This window comes from Rhopalosiphum padi, chromosome 2 (assembly GCF_020882245.1).
Source record: "Rhopalosiphum padi isolate XX-2018 chromosome 2, ASM2088224v1, whole genome shotgun sequence".
Lineage (NCBI taxonomy): Eukaryota > Metazoa > Arthropoda > Insecta > Hemiptera > Aphididae > Rhopalosiphum > Rhopalosiphum padi.
The window spans coordinates 37,447,491-37,468,577 of record NC_083598.1 but is presented as its reverse complement, the minus strand read 5'-3'; the positions used below and the strand labels follow the sequence as shown (position 1 = coordinate 37,468,577).

The following is a 21,087-nucleotide window of genomic DNA, read 5'->3' as shown; positions in this document are numbered from 1 at the left end:
CTGTAATAAAAACGTATGCAGGATCTTGTATTACATTTTCAAGCTTTTCAACCGAGCAAAAATATTTTTATTGGCATTTAAAAAAAACTAAAGAATTCAAAATTGTTTGTGTCTATAAATAGCTCAAAAAGAGTTAAAATATTTTAAAAGTTTTAGTGTTTATAGAAAATGATAATAATTTAGTTTTTAAGATTATTCATTTTTGAATTATCACAACAACAAAAAAATCAATTTTGTCAAAAACTGGTTTATCATAAAAATTCCAGCTTTTCCTTAATTTTTTTTTTCCAATTATTAAGAAAAGTACTAAGAATTTTTTTATTTTTGACTCCCTGGAGTACCAATTAAAATTTATTTTCTACAAGAAATCATCACACACAAATTTGAAAATCCAAGTTTTTTAATTCCCCAAAAGGTAATGACATACACAAAAAACACACACTATTATAAAATTAATACTTTCATTGTTTCTCTCAGAAGTCTATCAGTTGATAAACAAATCTATTAGATTAAATGATAAATTCGGTTTTTTTAGATTGAATAACATAATTTTATATACTTATGAAAGCAATTCAAATTAGTTCACAATATTTTCAAACATAGAATATCTACGCATAAAATTATATTCTTAACAATTATTAACTAATGTACAATCCACATGCTCATATCGTATATCTTTTCGTTTTTAATTTAACAGATATTACTGGATAAATATATATATAGTTTTGGCCTTAGAATTTTATCATTAAATTATTCGCATATTAATATTGTATTCATTAATGAAATTCTTGGTTAAACTCTACTTGATTTGCAGCATATAAAATGTCATATCTAGCGACATTTTTACAATAAATTATAAATTTATAACAGTTTTATAATATAAGAAAAAAGTGATTTTAATATTTATGTAATATCTGTTTATCTACCTCTAAGAAATTATATCGATTTTTTCAAAGTTATTAAAAATGTTAAATTTAAAAGCAGATAAAACTGTTATCGTTATTTTTAATCCATTTTCAAAAGAAATTTATTTTTAATAATACAAAACATATTTTTGAAACTTATTCAAACATTCAAAATATCATGATATAATGTGTCTAATTATCATCAATATATATATATGTATATAATAAAAGTGCGTAAATAGCGAAGTGCAGTATTATAATAAAAACAAAAGTATTTTTACAATATTATTGAAAACCTATATAATATTATATTTTATATCTTTGTTATTTTCCACTATAACGACAAACTTAAGTCTGTTTTTACTTAAAAATATATATTTTACAATCAATACTTTTGCAGTGACAACTGTAGTAATCGAATGGTAAAAAATTACCTGTAATATTATTGATTGCATATAGTCGGTAGATTTAAACCGAATGGTGATATACGGATTCGGAAATAGCCAGATATATTAATCTACGCTTGTCCGAACGTTTTCGACATATTCTTATACGTAATCCAAACGTATGTAATCCAACTCGGATGTACGGCGTTTTCGTCAAGTCACCAGGGACGTTTTTGTTCTAAATTGATTTATTATTATCCCCATTGAATATTATCGTGGTAACTATACATATTAGGTGCAACGCCTACTCGTAAAATGTAATTTTTACTTGTATAAAAAACGCGTATACATATTATAATATTACCTATTATTATTATAATTACAGAAACCAAATTGATTAAATGAAAAAAAAAAATCATTACAATTAATAATATGAAATAATAGGTATATGTAGTACTACACGTTATCATAAATATTTTAGCTAGGCCAGGCCGAAAAATGGCTAGAGACGGCCAAAAAATGACTATAATATTAATATTCTATGGAAACTGACAGCGTCAGAGTGGCGGCCCGCGTACGCATCCTGTTCGGTGCTGGCGGGTGGTGTTATGGATCTGCTGCAGGTGGTGACGGTGAACTGCAGAATGGATGATCACAGTTAGTACACGTAAATAATTTCCGAGCTAGCTAACGCGTGTGCAATGAATTGGAAGAAGAGGACAAGTATTTTTTTGTCACAATATGATAAATGTGTTTTTTTAATAACCGTATACTGGCGCCACCGCTGCGTCGATCCGACGTTCAAATAACGGTCGCAACGCTGCCTATGAAATCTATTATAGACATCGTATCACGACCGTTTCAGTCCTACTCACACCAAGTAATTTCAGTCCTCTATAGTCCCGAAGTGAGTCGGAGTATTATATGCAGTTGTACCTTACGACTCGTTTGTTTAACTCGCTACAGCTATAACAATTCAGACGATCCGTTTAGTCAAATAGATATTGCCCATTTGGTCGACAGCGGTCTGACGTACACTAACAGTCACACCATTTTGCCCACAGATGCTTTTGAAGTCTAGCACTCGCGAATTTATTTCGGTCATCTAGTCCGAAATTTTATCCGAACAGTGACATATCTGAGTACAAATTAAGGTATACAAATATTTTATTCACCAAAATCGAAACAATATAATAGTTGTTCGTGTTTACACAGCAGGGAAATATATAGGTATTTGTTAAGCGTACAGTACCATTCGAAATATTTTCATTTTTCCCTCTCGTACGTATCATCATGATAGCGGGGGTTGTCAATTAATATATTATGCAAATATGATTTCACTTCTGATGTGATTATTTTCTCCATGAAATCTCATCTATCGATAATGATTTGTGTTTTACCCCCTAATAAAATTCCTTCATAACGAACACTAAAGGCATTTTTAAATGTTCCTAAAACATCTGAAAAACGTGTAACCTCCTTACTCTCTCCTCCTTAGTTACACCATTAGTAAATATTTATCAAATGAAAATATAAATTATAGAAAATTATTTGGACACAAACTAGCGCGTTATTGCACCTAATATCCACTTAACCAAATAAATCAATTTTTAAACAAAAACGTTAGTCGAAATTATAAATACCATTATAGAACTGAAAGTACCCATATTTTAAAACTAAATGTCAAAGATACCATCGATTAAAATTAAAATTATTATTTTGTACTAATGTGATGAATGCTACTACCCACGTGAGTTAGTATTTAATATTTATTATGATGAATGCTACTACTTACGTGAGTTAGTATTTGTAATAATGAATGCTACTTCTTACGTGAGCAATAATTCAAATAATTTTATATTTTTTCAAACATAGAATATTGAAGTAAATATTCTGAATATCTTCATTGCTTACATTATTCGCATTACAATTATTTACTAATCTACAATCCATATACTCATGACATAATAAGCTTTAGATGTTTAATTTAATAAGAGTTACTGACCAAACATTTATAAATTTGGCATGCATTTTATCATTGAATCATTATTTGATAATATCTACTTGATACCCACTCATTTAGTGAATTTTTTTAAATAATTGTTTTATATCGATGTTATATAAGAAAAAAAAAAGGAATTTTATAATTTAGTACATAATATTATCTCCAAGATTCTGAGCCAATATTTTAAAGTTATTAGAAATATTAAATTAATTTAATTTTAAAAGTAGATAAAACTATTATTATTTTTAATCCATTTACAAGAGAAGTTTGTTTTGGATAATAATATGAAATTTTTTTTTGAAACTTTTTCACAAACCCGAAATAAAATAATATGACGTACCCGATTATTATCAGTATATGACAGAATCGGTTTCCCGGGGAGACAAAAAATACGGCCTCATATTATATTCGCTGTAACTACATATATTAGTATATATAATCTGCAATATAAAATATTTCATTTCTTATCGCACACGCACAGTTCGGTATCGACGTTTTTGCTTCTTCTCCTTGTATTCGTACGAACGTTTTAAATGGGAAAAACAGTTATTTCATATGACAATATTTGTGTCTGTAGAAGTATAACCTGCAAGTATTCGAGAACATTGCCTTTTGATGTACACTTGAATAACAAACAATAATTAACTATTGTTTCCAATCATTATAGAAATTGGTTAGGTTTTTGATTTTTATACATTTACCCGACTTAGATCGGAATATATTTTTTTTAATTTTACTTGCTTTAACGTCATAATGTGCACATTGTGTTTTTGTATAAATCGAAATGTCTCTCCCGTTATGGGCGGAGGTAAACTCTACCGATTTTTAAAACAATGATAAACTCTCCCGAGTCAATATTATGTTTTCAATACGAATTAACTATAATTGTACTATAAATTCAAAATTATAAGTTTAAAGTCACAGTCCACTGAAGCAGCATAGTTTATATGATTTACTTTTTTTAAATTTGTATATTTATACCATTTTACATTTATGTATATATAATCGTAACGGTACGACGATTATGGTGTACAAACAAAGTTATTACAGACTCGAGTGAGCTTACATCATAATATATCCAACAGGTACCCTCAAAGTAAGTCCGGCAGAGTTTGTAGGTCGTTAAAAATCGATAGAGTTAACAATCGCCTTCAATGATTCATCTATTTCTTCCCCGCTAAGTACGTATATAATATATACAGGTCGAAACGCGTTGGTACGGCAAAATAAGACGTGCTCATCATAATAATATCAGTAAAATATATAATAATGTATAATTATAACGGCTGATGTATAATAAACTGGACGCGCGTCTCCGTGTTGTTGCAGGTGTCCGGCGACGAGTTCCACGGCGGCGGAGCCATGTCCGACAACGACGACGAGTCGGCAACCACACCGTGGAACGCCACCGCCACCGCGGCCGCCGCGCAATGGAACGCCACCGGTTCCGCGGACGGGCTGTACTGTCACGCCGACGGCTCGGCCGCGTTCCAGACGCTCGTCTACCTCACGTACACCGCCGTGTTCGTCGTATCGCTGGTCGGCAACGGTCTGGTGTGCTACGTGGTCGTGTTCTCTGCGCAGATGCACTCGGTCACCAACTTGTTCATCATGAACATGGCCGTCGGCGACCTGCTCATGACGCTCTTCTGCGTCCCGTTCTCGTTCGTCGCCACGCTGCTGTTACAGTACTGGCCGTTCGGCAGCGACCTGTGCCACACCGTCAGCTTCGCTCAGGCTGTCGCCGTGCTGGTGAGTAGGAAACCGTGGTTGATGGGCGTGGGATGTGGGCATTTGGTGGTGGTGGTGGTGGTGGTGGTGGTGGTGGTGCCGGTTTCGGTGCCCCGGTGGTGGTGGTGGTAATGGCGGTGGTTATGGTATGGTAGCGGTAGGTGCAGAGGGTTGTGGTTTGTTTGGCGATATGCTCTATTCTCTTGCCAAAACCTTGTCAACGTTATATTATTGCGTTTAGTAATTAATTGGAATGTGAATAGAGAGCCCCAATTCAAAATGTGATGCTGTTTTTTTAAGTAATATACCTATATGATTGACTGGTGTATAATTGGTCACTCTTTTACAATGATTTACAAAAAACAATACCCAAAATAGTTTGAAAAATGTTTTGATTAATTTTGAATACACATTGTATAGATTTGCTTATTAATAAAATTAAAAAAAAAATACAATTATTAATTTTGATGAATGAAAATAATTCATGATCTCAAAAATACAGCAAATTGCACAATTTCTACACTTTATAATAAGTAGCTAATCATCATTGGATTTTTTATTACACGATCACACTATAGTCGTTGATGTTTTATGTTTGTTTTTATGACTATTTAAAATGACCACTATTATACTCAAGTTAGTTTTAAGTGCATATAAACTGCAACGCAGTTTAAATAATACGATGTTTTTATAGAAAAAGCATTTAAATTTTGTCATATATTTATATAATTTATTTATTCATTATTTTTATTATAACGAGCATGTAAATATTTAAAAGTAAATAAATAATAATACTAATAAAAATACTGAGTGTACCCTGGTAAAGTTATAGATTGGTAATTATCAATATTTAATACTTTTACCCTTAAAATTTTTTAAATTCTATAGTTGCATAATTCAAGTATATAAATGTATTAAAATAACTAGATTCAACATAAGTTTTGGTTTTAATTTTGTTTCAATAAATCAATTTAATAAAATATGATTAGATAACAAAATCTACTGTTTCAGAACAGTACATAGAAACATTATTAAAAATGTACGATATTACAAAAATATCAACGATTTAGTATTAGTTTATGTAGTTATGCATATTATATCAACTAAAAGATATGGAAATTTCCGACCAAACAGGTGGCCAAGCTAAAAGTTTCACGACTATAGTATGCACATAATCATTGTGACGTGCAAAAACACATGTGTACATATATGGCGTTGTACTGTAATCGATTTTATTTCGTTATACTAAGTTGATTAAAGTTTTTCCCCCATTCCTGCGTCTCTCAAAAACGAACCTGTAGTCCCATTTTTTACCATTATTGGTATCGTCATACCTTTATTTATTGTATTGTTATTAACACCGCGTATTGAAGGCGGCTTTCGCGTCGACTTAAATGGATTTGTGGAAAACTTGTAGCAGGAATATCTCGAACAAAATAACGTCTCATCTAGACAAACGATTTCGTGACAAACCACACTAATGATTTCGATCGATGGCGATTTGACGAGTTTGTTGTTTATAAGGGAAAGATCTGAATCGTTCCTGGTAAAAGGGAAGAATATTGTAGGTACCTACAACACGTAACAAGCTCCGAATAATTATATTTATTTACTTTTGAATTATTTTCGACCCAACAAACAGCTAACAGAACTAACAAAATATATTAATAAGCTTAGCATTAAACTTGAATATAATCCAAACACGTTTTTCTTCCTTTTTTTTTTTTTTTTTGTTAATTGTATAATGAATTACTCGTAGTTTTACATTTCTATATGTATATATATATATATATATATATATATAAATATGTATATAATTACTACAACAAGACACAATGCGATATATCAATAAAAAGTGAAAAAAATCACGTGTTTGTGCTTTAATATCAATATGTTTAAATAGTACATTTATTTATTAATAACCCACACTCGTGATAATGACATGAGATATGAAAGGAAAATTATGCTATTAATAAATATTATTTTGTATATACACTGTAGATTATTAATTATTATATCCAAGAGTTTTATAGTTTAAACGATTCTGTTACCTTTGCAATATTGAAATACAATTGAATATAATTTATGAATATCTGTTTTGACAAGGTATACGTAAGTACCTATGTGTGTAACTAATAATAAATTAAAATATCAAACACAATATATATATATTATACATATTAATTAATTGAAAAACATAATATTTGTGTGGTTTGTTTAAGCCAACAATAATTAATTAATAATTCATCAGTAAAGAAAACAACATAAATACAAACACATACTAAAATTAATGGCTTACTCGCTCTATTAATAGATATTTGTTTCTGACTATATACAGTTATAATAATTATTATAGAGTATAATACATGAATTAAATATTGTTTTATTTCATTAGCAGTAACGACGTTACAAAGCTCTCCGATTCAAACAACATGTATCGATATTATTTTAGTTGTCTCTGTCCTTTACATGTGCAACATAAAAACAACACCCATATTGTGTCTATCAGTACCACGTAGTTACGATAGTGAAACGAAAATACTATAATAAAAACAGCGAGAATATATACATGATAATTAATCAGACTGATTTTTATATTTTAAAATTTTGTTTTAGTTATTTTCTAATTATGAATAATAAATTATATTTTCAAAAATGTTCAAACCTTCAATTTAAATTTTTAGAAATCAGGAAGTAAAATTCAAAAAGTGGCCTAGTCTGGCCACCTTTTTTAGGTCCATGTATACTTCTCATTGAATTAAAATCTGTTTTGTCACTTTACTACGTCGATCAACAATCAAACTTTTACGATGAACGCAAAAGTGGGTAGTTTGTACTATGTTACACATATAAAAGACAACAAATATCAGTGCCCAATCCACTTAAGTTCGCATCGTCTCGTTTGACGTCGTTCAATTATTCGGTCCTATAAAAAGTAAACTAAAACTGACTATACTTTACTCAATGCTGATGTACTTTACTTTATTTGAAATGTACGTAATATTTGTAGATACCCACAATCTCCTTATGTACCACAACTTACTTTCATTACACGTTCCATACAACTCTGAAATAAAGAAAGTTACTACTTGATTTATAGGTACTTTTGAAAATACTTTTAACTGATATTGTTTAGTGTTCTGATTCTCCTTCAACACTTCCGTTTCGTATTTCTTTAGATTCAGTAATTTATTTTATACGCTCGCACACTTTACTCGACATGTTACGGAAAAATAATTCGATTATAGTCAATCTTGAAAAATTCAACAAACTTTTATTATTTCTTAACATAAGCACAATTCAGGTTAAACGTTTCAGGCTGTAAAATTTATGTCAATCAAAATGACCCATTCGTACTTTACTCCCCAACCACCATTGACAAAATATTACTATTATTTATAATAAAATAATCGTTATCAACTTATCAGTAAGTTATCGTACTATAAAGTCTTTCGTCGGTTATTAATAATACATAATTTCTTAATATAACTAAGTATTTATTTGTAATAAAAACGAAAAATTCTTAGAAATAAATATAATTTATTGTCTACAACACCAATTAAAATTGTCTGATACTTTAAACGATTTGGGGGATAGTAAACATCCCCAATCTCTCCCTCCAAATCGAGCTTATGTTTTTTAATACATACGAAAATAATTATCTACATAGGTACATTTTAATAAACAGTTATTGATCTATTTTTGTAAGAATTTATTGCATTCAATTATTATTCATTCAATGTGATTAGTACTTATTAGGTCAATCGTTGTTTACAAATTAAAATAAAATCAATAAATCATAATATTTTATAGCAGGGTGGACTATTACATATTTATTTTGTTCTCAGGACAAGTCATGAAGATTTATAAAATATGGGAACTAGTGTAACTATCGATTGTCAACTTTTTACTATAACTTATATACTAAACAACGGCTAGCGATAAGCACTAGGTTTATATTGTACCTATATCCATTACACCACGCCATCGTTATAGGTAGTACCTGAAAATATACACTTATTTTACATTATTTATGAGTTTCTATGTTATATAGAACACAAAATTGTAAATGTGATGTAAGTAATATGTTTTTACGAAAGAAATTTGTACTTCATATTCTTACCTCGCTTAAATCTTGTGCAGTGTATTTTCCTTGAATTTGAAAAAAGTTTTCTATAATTCTGTTAGATATATTGAATATAGAGCTATAATATTTATACCATAGCTAATTTTTTTTTTTTTTAAACAAGATAATATAAATTCTCGGATTATTTTCAGTAGTTAACCTTAACCAACCAGTAACAACTTATCGGTAAAACCTGCGGGTCGTACGTTTAAAAAATCCTGTACATAGACTATAACTCACAATATTACTTCATACCTAGAAAATCCTTAAATTTAAATACTACACATTATTTGTTATAATATAAGTTGTTTTTGCGATTTGTATATTACATATATATTCTCCAAATAAATTCTTATTTAAGTTTTTTTTTTTTGATTATATAAACTATAGAACTCTATATTTTCTTTACTGCGTTTTATTTTTTATTAATATTTTTACGTTTTTAGGTTTGCGCCCATATTATTTTGAATGGTAAATGCTATTTATTATCTATTTATCTTTATTTGGTGTAATCAAAAAATTAAATTTCAACAACATTTTACAAAAATGTAAACGAAATTTTATGTCAATAAAAAAAATTTAGAATTTAAATAATGTATCTACTTTTAACTTCAGAAAATTTAATATAAATATTTTTGTTTATTTTCTATTTATATAATTTCATATTTTCATATATTTGAACGTATAACATAAAGCGTTCTTCGAAAAAATCAAAGCAAGTGTACAACATGTATTTGACGTTTGAATAGCGATTTAAATAACATTTCAAATAAAAACCATAAAATATAATTACAAAATTATATTAAATATTAATTACAAAATATAATTTTATCATTTGCCTAAGTACATTTTAAATTGCTATAGTTATATTTACTTGTCCTAAAATATAAATATTGCGTAACGGTATACCAACATACCGTTATTTAAAATATATTTTAAAAGAACTTTTAAAGATGGTTCCCAGATGAATAGTGATAAATAGTATGTTTTCTTTCATTTGGCGTATAATACCATTATATATACGTAACTCGAGCGCGAGCGTTAGTCGTCGTCTTTTATTCGTTCGACCAACGGTGTCGGTGCAATGTATTATGGTGACGAACAATAGAGCATGACGCCCAGGGGACATCAGAAAAAAAAACGCGTCGTCGACTCAAGGTGACAAAAAGCTGCGCAATAATTATGTACTTTTTTCACCTAGCCCGGGGAACAATGACAACGGAACGAAAACGGATATAATAATATACTTTTAAAGGAAAGCCACACCCACGCGTGTTGTCTCCGTTATACGGACGTAGATACGACATAGCAAATTTGTATAAGCCAGATACAGTTCTGTACAAATAAAGTGAGAATAAAGAGAAAATAAAGAGAATCGGTCTATTATCAAACTTAAACCTATGCACATTAGTCGCGCTCTCACTTGGTTTATTTACAATAGTTTAATTTTTACGTGAATTATGAGAATTTCACAGACACTCTAATTTGCTTAAAAATTAAAATATCGTAAAACAACCACGTGAAATCACAGATAATGTTCTTACCTTTAAGTAGTTTGATACTAGGTCAATATTTAACTGTATTATAAGACTTGAAACTAAAACAGCTGAACACAAATTTGGTGTGTTGCACGTTCGCAATGCGAAACACATGCGCGTGTGGTGATGCTCTTTTAGTACGACCTCTGTCACGGCTATTATCCGACGAATATCAACCTCGTCAAGTCGAACGGTGTGGAAAATCAAAATCCACGTCCAAAACAAAACACAAACGCGTAATCGCGACTGTGCATAGCTGATAATCATAGTTATTGAACGACAACACAAACCAAACAGTGCGTCGTGCCGGCGACGGACGTTTTCGGTTTATGCTTTTCGAGCGTACACAAACTAAAATGCATAAAGGTCGTAATAATAAGCCGATGGATGAAGTTCCACTTGAGCGGAATACTCGACCGAAATAACAATAGCCGGAAACCGTGGCGGCGGTAAAAGATATTCGCAACGTAAAAGGATATTCACGTTGTAGCTGTAATAATAATAATAATAATATCAATATGCGGCCACAATATTTGTTCTGGTGATTTAGAGTAGAAGCGATGTCAGTGAACGTGTGTCAGCTAGTCCCGTACCCATATTATGTGTATGCGCTGGCGAAAACGACGGATTTTGTGCCGACGTGTAACAAATCCGTCATGGGCTTGTGTATTCTACTGATTATATGTTATCGTCGAATTCCCTTATTTTTACTCTGTTTTGTTTATATTTTTCTCCGCCATCAAATTGGCTATTTTCCAGCGTGCGCGTTGTAATACAAATCGCCTTTCCCGTCGTAGCGAATGAAAAAAAAATGTCTTTTATACAATAACCTATAAATCAGTGTAATGTTCCGCTTTGACCAAATTTGAGTCAACGTTTTATGTGTCATTAAAATATATAATATGATATTAATTAACAGCGTGGACAAGCTACTATATTGAATATCAAAACAGTACTATAGTCTCAACGAACACCACATAATTAATATGAAATAAGTATACATACGAACGAATATATACCTATTTAGGCTTGACGACTCTATTAACTGAGCAAATATATTGTATACGAAATATCAAATTTAGATAAACTACTATCTGTTTCCTCGTTATCGATTTGATTTTATGTTGAGCAACCCTCGTTCTTTGTTTCAAACACAGTTCCTGATAAAGCCACTGGTGTAAAACGATACAACACGTTAATTATCCGACACCGAATATTAATATTATACAACGATGATAGTACAATATATTATCAGTCTTGTAATCTGCAGTATTCAAAATCAAATACTAATTCATTTTAGTTAATATATAATATACTCTATTTCAAATTTAATCAAATTAAATAAATAAAAAATATTACATAAATTAAATAATATGGATTAAAATGCTTCATAGTTTATAAAATTAATGTAAGTCATAAAAACGCTAAAAAAAAGTTGGTTCAATTAATCTACAAGAAAAAAAATTTGAAAGTATTTGTATATATACTTAAATACTTTTTACGTAATATTTAAATATGCATTGCAAATATTTTTCAAAATAAGTATCTGTATTCTATTGAACAGGTACTTTTAAAAGATATGTTTTAAAAAACTGTATATTATCAAATAAGAAAGTTATTCAATTTTGTCGGACAAAATTTTAGTAAGTCACTCAATTTGATAACATCGTTAAATATTTATGATTTAAAATAAAATATCATTTTTATTTTTTAAACTAACTTTAATCAATCTTCCAAGCCATTCAATAGTGTGTGATCATCTACAGTTTTTTCATTTAAAGCCTAGCTGAAACTAAAAATAACTAAAAGACAAATTTTTATATACAACTTTTGATATTCAAAATAGTTGCCCTAACTGATACTCTCCTATACTCCCTACTCGCATTGTGTGAATAAAAATGACGTACAACACAAAATTGTAAAATGATAGTTAAGTTTAAGTAGAACCTTAATTTATTAAAATAAACAATGAGTAAAAACATATAAGATACTTTTTGTTATATACGCCTTGAAAACAAACACATACACTAGGAATTAAGACTATCAAACCACAAATAATTAAAACTATGAATTCTATTTTGTAGATTACAGTTTATAATTTAAATAAACATTTACAGTTTAAAACACATTAACCCTTAATGAATGTTTAAACATTATATCCTTAGTACGTTTGCAGTTATAATACTTTGACATTTAAAACTCTGGGTAAATTAATAACTGAACGTGTCAAAAAACCTCATGAGATTTAGTATAAATATTCAAAAATAAAAATAATATGTACCTACGTTCACAAAATCAGAAAGCAAACAAAGTATCCATAACATGTGTCACATATGTCATATGGTTGATAGTCACTTAATTCACATCACTCACTTTAGCGTAAACCATCAGTTTTATAATCATTTTTAGTTTTAGAAACCATGATATTCAAAAAACGATATGTTACGGAATAATTCAGTAAAACTATAATGATAATTAACAATAAAGCTTTAATTAAATTGTCAGGTACTTATTCAAAATTAAAATTTCAAACAGACAGGAAATAACAATCCATTTATAAAATTAAAAATTATTTAACATACTTAGAAGCTATCATACATTGTAAAAATAAATTAAGGATATTTATACAAAAATAAACTCATCAGTCATCATACAATCAAATATTGCTTATCTCAAATCAAGTGACAAATTTTAATAATTAAATATTACATATGTTAATAAATTATAAATCATAATTTTGTTCTATTTTAATAAAAGATATATATACCTATATATATATAAATAAAAGGTAAATAAGTGGGTACCACTCTACTGTACAATGAGTATTGAGTCGGTCACTATAATAAGTAGGTCAAATTTGAATTCACTGATATATTATTGTATACGAAAAACTATTTTGAGCAGAAACGATCTATCAGCCTATATCACCAAGTGATAATGTTTTTTTTTTTAATATAAAGTTATTTATTATAACTTTAGTATTATAGTAGATTGATAATTTTTTTCCGAAAATATTACATTTATTATATTATTAGTATTTAATTAGTATAATAATATATATTTATACCATATCATGTCACTTACGTAACTCAAAAATACATCTAATAACAGCTTTCTGTAATTACTGCAAAACTTTAAAAATAGGTTCATAGTACCAAGCTATAAATTAATAATATTATAAAATAAATAAAATATATTATTGCGAGTAGTATATAATACTACAAATAATATAAAACACATAAAAGTTTAAGTTCCCATGAATAATGTTTTTAAATTATAGTAAAATATTTAACATATTATTTATCATTTAAATGTCCAAATCGGAATCAGAATTTAATATATCTATAAAAATAATTGTCTTTATATATTTTTTGATTTTATGGTTTCAATATGAACTACTTTTGAAGAATCTTGTATTACATTTTCAAGACTTAAATATAAAAATAAAAGTTTTTATGAACTTTTAACTACAAAATAGTTTGCAATATTTAACGATTTTTACGAATTTCATCAAAATTCTTACTTCAAATGCATATAAAAAAGGAATTGTGTATATGTATTTTTAATGTTCTTGTACAGATATAAAAATATCTTTTGTGCGATCTTGTATTACAATATTTTAAAGTATCCCTACCCAACAAATAATTTTTAATCAACATTTATAAAAAAAAAAAAATAATAATAAAAAATGTCTCATACCGCTAATTAACACAAAAAATTTGAATAAAATATTATCAATTAAAATATAAAAATAAATGCTTAAGTAGAAATAATTATTTTACAGGTGAATATCGAATGACGTAATCATTTGAACTTAAAATGCTCATAAAAAATTAATTTAACTCTCCGACAAATTTTTTTTTCATATATTTAAATCTTAAATTTTTAAAACTTAGGTATAAAAACAAAGATTTTTATAAATTTCTAACTACAAAATAATTTACTAATTTTCACGATTTTTTTGTATTTTATCAAAATTCAATCTTTAAACTTAAACACTTATAAAAAAATATCTTGACTATAGACTAATAATTTTTAATTGCGGAACAAAAACTTATGAGGAGCTTTGAATTCAATTGTCAAGAATTTCTAACCAGCAAATAATTTTTAATTGATAAAATTAAAAATAATATCTCATGCTTATAAATAGTTCCAAAATAGTTTTTATTCTAGTTTTTGAAAATCACTAGAAGCGTTTGCCGGCCGTACGAGCACGCGGGCGACGTATTTGATACAATGATATTACTATCGTATTAAATAATTCGCAGTTTTTTTCAAAACTAGAAAAAATATTAAAAATCATAAGATTAATGAAATTAAATTGTTGAAACGTCAATATTTTTATAAAAATGAATTCTACAAAATGGCTATCTTCAATGTTTTTTAAAATGATTAAATAAAAAAATATATTTTTAACTTTTTTACCAAAACATCAAAATAAATTAAAACATGAAATATTTGTAGTTCTTGTCCATGAGAATTTTAGTAAGAAAAAATCCTCACGGGACACCCTGTATTAAACAACTCATTTTATCATAAATAATATAACTATTGATTATTTCAACATTATAATAACTATTTATAATATGATATTTCACTGCTATGTTTTGTACAGGTGAGTGCATACACATTGGTAGCCATTAGCGTCGATAGGTATATTGCAATTATGTGGCCACTGAAACCAAGAGCCAGCAGACATCAGGCCAAATACATAATAGCATTAGTTTGGACTGTGGCCGTGATCACAGCGTTTCCTATACTTCTAGTTACGACATTGGAACAGCCATCAAGTTGGCATGAGGTACAATATTATAATATTTAAAATAATTTGTTCGGTTGTTTTGGATTTTGGATATTTTTTATCAAATTAATTGTGCAATACTTGAACAGTACTTAAATATATTCAATTAAAAAACAAAACAATTGCTTTTTTTAAGGAAGAAAATGTTTACTAAATTTATTTTTATACTACAGTGAAACCTGTTTGTTTTAGTAAACACTTTTTATGGTCTCATAACTGTCCGTTATAGACAGGTTTCACTTTAAGACGAATCACATTTTATTATACAGATCACTCTTTGAAAATAAAATCTCATAAATTTATATTTATATTTGTATATAGTGTACACATGGAATAACATTTGAAAACACATTTTGATAAGTTAAACAAGCGTAATAACAACTTGGTTGAAAAATGTTGAGGAAAAAACGAAATATTAAAGTGCACTTTTTCCAAAAGTGATTTTATTGCGATTGTAAACTCTATACTATTTGTTGACAAATAACTTTTCACACTTTCCACCTATCTGTTAACCAGTGTATATATATATGACAAAGACAGAATGTAAGTTGCTCTATGTAAGTTTTGTACTAGTGCCGAACAATAACAATAGTGTTTCGTATTAGTTTTTACATCAAACAAAAACTTCATATAGGTACTTTAAACCAGTGTTCCCAACCATTTTCCAATGGTGGTCCACAAATTTACTGTTTGTTGCATGCGCAACCCACACTTTTTTTTTTTTTTTTTTTTTACTTTTATTTGAATTATACAATCTATACAATGTTTAGTATAATAAGCATAATGGAGAACAGAAATAGAAATAAAGTGAACAGAGGGACTTGAGTGGAGAAGCCGCCCACCGACGACACTCCGGCTTTTTTTTTTTTTTTTTTTTTTATTTTTTTATTCGAGGAGTAGGTCGCGACACCATTTCCTCTTGAGTCTTTTTGGGGGGTTTCCAGGCATTGGGTTGGAAAGATTTTTTGCAAGAATGTTCGGATGAACGTGAAGTGATTTGTGGTAGCGTTTGTAGAATTTAGAGGCGATTTCTTGTACAGTTAGCAGTTTTAAGTCAGTGTGTAAGGAGTGGTTCGAGACATAGAAAGGCGCATTTGTAATTAAGCGTAGAGTTTTATTTTGGACAACTTGAATTTTTTTAATATTAGATTTTTTTGCTGAACCCCAGATTTGGACACCGTAAGTCCAAATAGGTTTTATCAGGCTTTTGTATAGTGTTAGTTTGGTACTGATTGAGAGTTTGGATTTAGAGTTTAGAAAGTAGTTAAGGGAACGAAGTCGAGAGTTTAACTTAATTTTGGAGGTATGAATATGGTGATTCCACGTTAATTTTTTGTCAAAGTTGATACCTAGGTATTTTGTGGTGGGTGAAGTAGGAATTTGGATGTTGTTGAATGTGATTTGAGGACACAGGCCTTGTTTTAGTGTGAAAGTTATATGGCAAGATTTGGATTCGTTAATTATTACTTTCCAGTTTTTACACCAGGATTCAATTTGAGTGAGGTGGTATTGAAGCATGTTTGAAGCTATGATAGGATTTTCATGAGTCGAGATAATTGCTTTGTCATCGGCGTATTCTGCGACAAGGGTATTAGTGGAAGTAGGCTGGTCCGCAATAAATATGTTGAATAGCAAAGGGGCTGCAATTGCACCTTGGGGAACTCCAGCTTGAATTTCGGACTGGTCAGATAAAGAGGAGCGGTATCGTACAGCGAACTGGCGCTCGTGAAGGTATGATTTAAAAAACAGGTAAAACGTAGGTGGAAGGATTTTCTTTAATTTGTATAAGAGACCATCGTGCCATACACGGTCGAAGGCCTGTGCGACATCAAGGAAAGCTGCGGTGCAATATTGTTTTTTCTCTAATGCTGATGCAATTGAGTCTGTAATTCTGTTTATTTGATGGATTGTGGAATGCTGATTTCGGAAACCAAATTGTGTATTGGGAATGGTTTTAGACTTATTAATAATTGGATTTATTCTCTTGAGGATTAATTTTTCGAGAACTTTCGAAAAAAATGGTAGGAGACTAATTGGTCTGTATGACGAGGGAGATTCAGGAGGTTTGCCAGGTTTTGGAATTAATATTATAATAGAGGATTTCCATTGGAGTGGAAAATAGGTAAGGCGTAGAGTTGCGTTGAAGATATAAGTGAGGAGTATTATAGTCTTTTTGGGGAGGTTTTTGGCGATTTTAAATGTTATGAGATCAGATCCGGGAGCTTTTCTTTTTGGAAAAGTGGAGATGAAGTGTTGTACTTCAGCGGGAGAGAACGCTTTCGGAGGTAAGGACATTTGTAGAGGGGACGACAGAAATTCGTCAATTTCGTTATAGAAGGCGGGATTGTTTGTGGTAATGTGTGGCTTGAAGACCTCGGTAAGGTGGGTTTTGAAGGTTTCTGCTTTATCTACATCATCTATGGCCCATGTGTTATCCCGTTTTTTGAGAGGTGAGTATGAGGGTTTGTCTTTTAGGGCTTTTTTGGTAGCTCTCCATAGTGAGCCGTCTTGTGATGTAAGGGAAGATAAATAGTTGGAGAAAGATTCATTTCTAAAGTTTGAGAGTAGTCTTTTTAGATGTGCGGAGAGAGTGTTCATGCGTCTTCTATCCGAAGGATATTTGGAAGTTTGCCATACTGCTCTTGCACGGCGTTTCTCATTGATTAGAGAGCGAATGTGCGCAGGAAGATTTAAAGAGAACGGAGGTATGGGTTTGGTAGGCGGAGTTGAGTTTTTTGCGGCAGATTGTATTGAGTTGGTTAAGTTAGATATGGCGATTTCGATATCGTTTGGGGTCTTAAGTTTTATGCTTAGATTGGTCTCCTTTGTGAGGAGGTTTTGAAACTTATTCCAGTCCGTGTTTTTGTTTGTGAGTGATGATTTGGCCTCTATAATTGGAGGTGAGGAATCAATAGTGAGGAGTACCGCTGAGTGGTCCGAGTACAAAAAGTTGAAGTTTTCAATGTGCTGAAAGAGGTTGTTTGGGACTTTAGATATGAAAATATCAAGGATGTCGGGACGTTTTCTTGGGGATGTAGGCCAATATGTTGGATCGGGTGGAGAGTGAATTAGGCAGTGTTCAGAGTTTATGAAACGAAGGAGAGTATTACCTCGCGGGTTGCTGGTTCGGCAGCCCCAGTGAGGGTGTTTAGCGTTAATGTCTCCGCCAACGATGAATTTGTGGCCCAGATGTTTGAAAAAGAGTTTGAATTGATCTATTGTGATGTTATGTTTTGGTGGACAATACGCGGCGGCTATTGTAAGACGGACATGGTTTAGGGTCAGAGATATTGCACATGCTTGTATATAGTCTTTGTTGTAGTTTGTTAGAGGATAGAATTGAAGGTGTGTACGGATTAGAATTGCGGATCCGGCGTGCGCGGTACCATCGGGGTGGTTCGATGTTATTAATTGGTAGCCGGGGATATTTATCTTAGCTCGGTCTGTAAGGTGGGATTCCGATATGAGAGCTATGTCGATTCTCTTATCGTGTAATGTAGCAGTTAATTCGTTTATATGGTTTAGAATGCCGTTGCAATTCCATAGGAGAAGAATGAGGGAGTTTCTGATAGTATTATTTATCATTATGGTTTTTAAGTAGTTGTGTGATGACGGTTGTAAGAAGGGATAAGAGTGGGTTTATTATTGATTTAAATTCAGCAATAAAGTTATTAAGCGCTGCTGTGATGTCTGGTGGTTGGTCGGGGGTAGGTGTGGCATTTGACTTGGTTCCTGAAGTGATATGAGCGTAGGAGGTTTGGGGTTGGGCATGAGAGGGGAGGGGGGCTGGAGAGGTCGCCAGTGGGTTAGTTTGGTGAGTAGGGATTACATTTTGGGGGGAGAATTTTAAGGTTGGCTTACGTGATTTTTGAAGTTGCTTGTGTACTTGACATCCTCTGTAGTTGGCAGGGTGGCTTCCTTGGCAGAGTGCGCAGGTGGGAGGGACGTCGTTCGGCTTGTCGCAGGAGGAAGATTCGTGATTTTTACCGCATCGAACGCAGCGTGAATTGTAGTTACAATATGTGCGAGTATGGCCGTAGTCTTGACATTTCTGGCATTGTACGAGTTCACGGCGTTTATGTGGTTCTTCAACCTTAATTTTTGTGTGAAGAATGGATGTGATGTCGAAAATTGTTTTGCAGTTTTCGTCCTTAGCCAGGTCTACAAAAAAGAGAGGGAGAGCTATCTTTGTTAGGCGCTGTTTTATGTTAACTACTTGCAAAATTGAAAAGCTGAAGTTTTCCAAGGCGGATTTTATTTCTTCACATGATGTAGATGGATGGAGGTTACGTAGTACTACCCTGAAAGGTTTTTCGTCTTGTGGTTGGTAGGTGTGAAATTGCGCATTTTTTTGGGCAGTCAAAAAGTGAATTATTTGACGATAACCATCAGAGGTGTTGGCTTGAACTTTAGTGTGTTTCTGAGTGGATTTGCAATGAAAACCGTTTTCTCCGACCAGATTAATAAGAGATTTGTATAATAGGTTGTAGTCGAGTTTTTGATTGGCAATGAAGATTGGAGGAATCTGACATTTTTGAGGAGGTGTTTTTGACGTGTCCATGTTTGTGGATTCATTGTGAGTTTGAGTGACTGAAACGGTTTCTTCTGTGGTGTCGGTATTGTTAAAATCAAAAATGTTTGAGTCTTGAAGTGCGGCAAATCGATTTGGAGAAGAAAATTGAGATTGGGTTGGAGTGTTATTTGTGTTGTTTTTGTTTCCCCGGGGTGTTCTGGGAGAGCGGAAACCATCTTCGTCTGTGGAGGCCGGAACTATCGTGTTATTTTTTATTTTTATTTTAGGGACAGTTTTATCTGTTTTGTTAGGCATAGTATAAATTGATTATAAATACAAGGCGTATAAATATGGGTTTACGTAATTTAATTAATGTGGTTAATTAATTGTTTGTATCTCTAGTTCACCGTGAGGGGGACGGAAGATAAGATAGCGATAAGCTCGCGGAGAGCGCCGCGCTGGACGCGGTTTTATGTAACGTTGTAACTGTATTATGTAATGTGAATTATTACCAGTTAATTAAAAATGTCTTGATCATCTGATTTTCTCGGAGGACTGGTCCTCTCGGAGGCTGAGAGTAGTACGCACGGATCGGTGGTACTTAGATGAATATTTTGGTACGCAATTCGAGTTGACAATCAAAATTTGAGCACGGAAAAGAAGAAATATAATATCTCATTACGGAGCACATGCGCGCGTGACGACTCTCCACGGCGGAGTGCAACCCACACTAAAAAAAAAAAAAAATTTTCTCGGTTTTTTTTAAGTACCTATCATTATCAATATAGTTGCCTAATTAGTTTACGAACACCACAAATCGCGACTCATCAACAATATTTTGCAACCCATAAGTTAGAACAATTTGCTCTAAACAGTCTAAACTATAATAAACACGCCACTATATTCAAAATAATATTATTAAAAATATTTTTTCAAATAATTCATTTATTTTATATTTTTTAGAGTAGGTATCAATATCAATATTATAATGAAAGACTAATATTACAATATGTACCTATACCTCGAGATCTTAGTAAACAATTTCTAACGTATTATATGCGTAGATACTTGTACAAATATGT

The 21,087-nt window shown here is 30.9% G+C and overlaps 1 protein-coding gene across 2 annotated transcripts in view; it reads left to right on the top strand.

Moving 5' to 3' along the window:
* LOC132922415 (RYamide receptor) overlaps window positions 1–21,087 on the top strand; it is a 94,205-nt gene that overhangs the window by 60,799 nt on the left and 12,319 nt on the right. For both annotated transcript variants that reach the window (XM_060985923.1, XM_060985922.1), the window contains 2 exons: window positions 4,626–5,048; window positions 15,307–15,492. In XM_060985923.1, coding sequence (XP_060841906.1) covers window positions 4,626–5,048; window positions 15,307–15,492 — 609 coding nt within the window. The remainder of the gene's footprint in view (window positions 1–4,625; window positions 5,049–15,306; window positions 15,493–21,087) is intronic.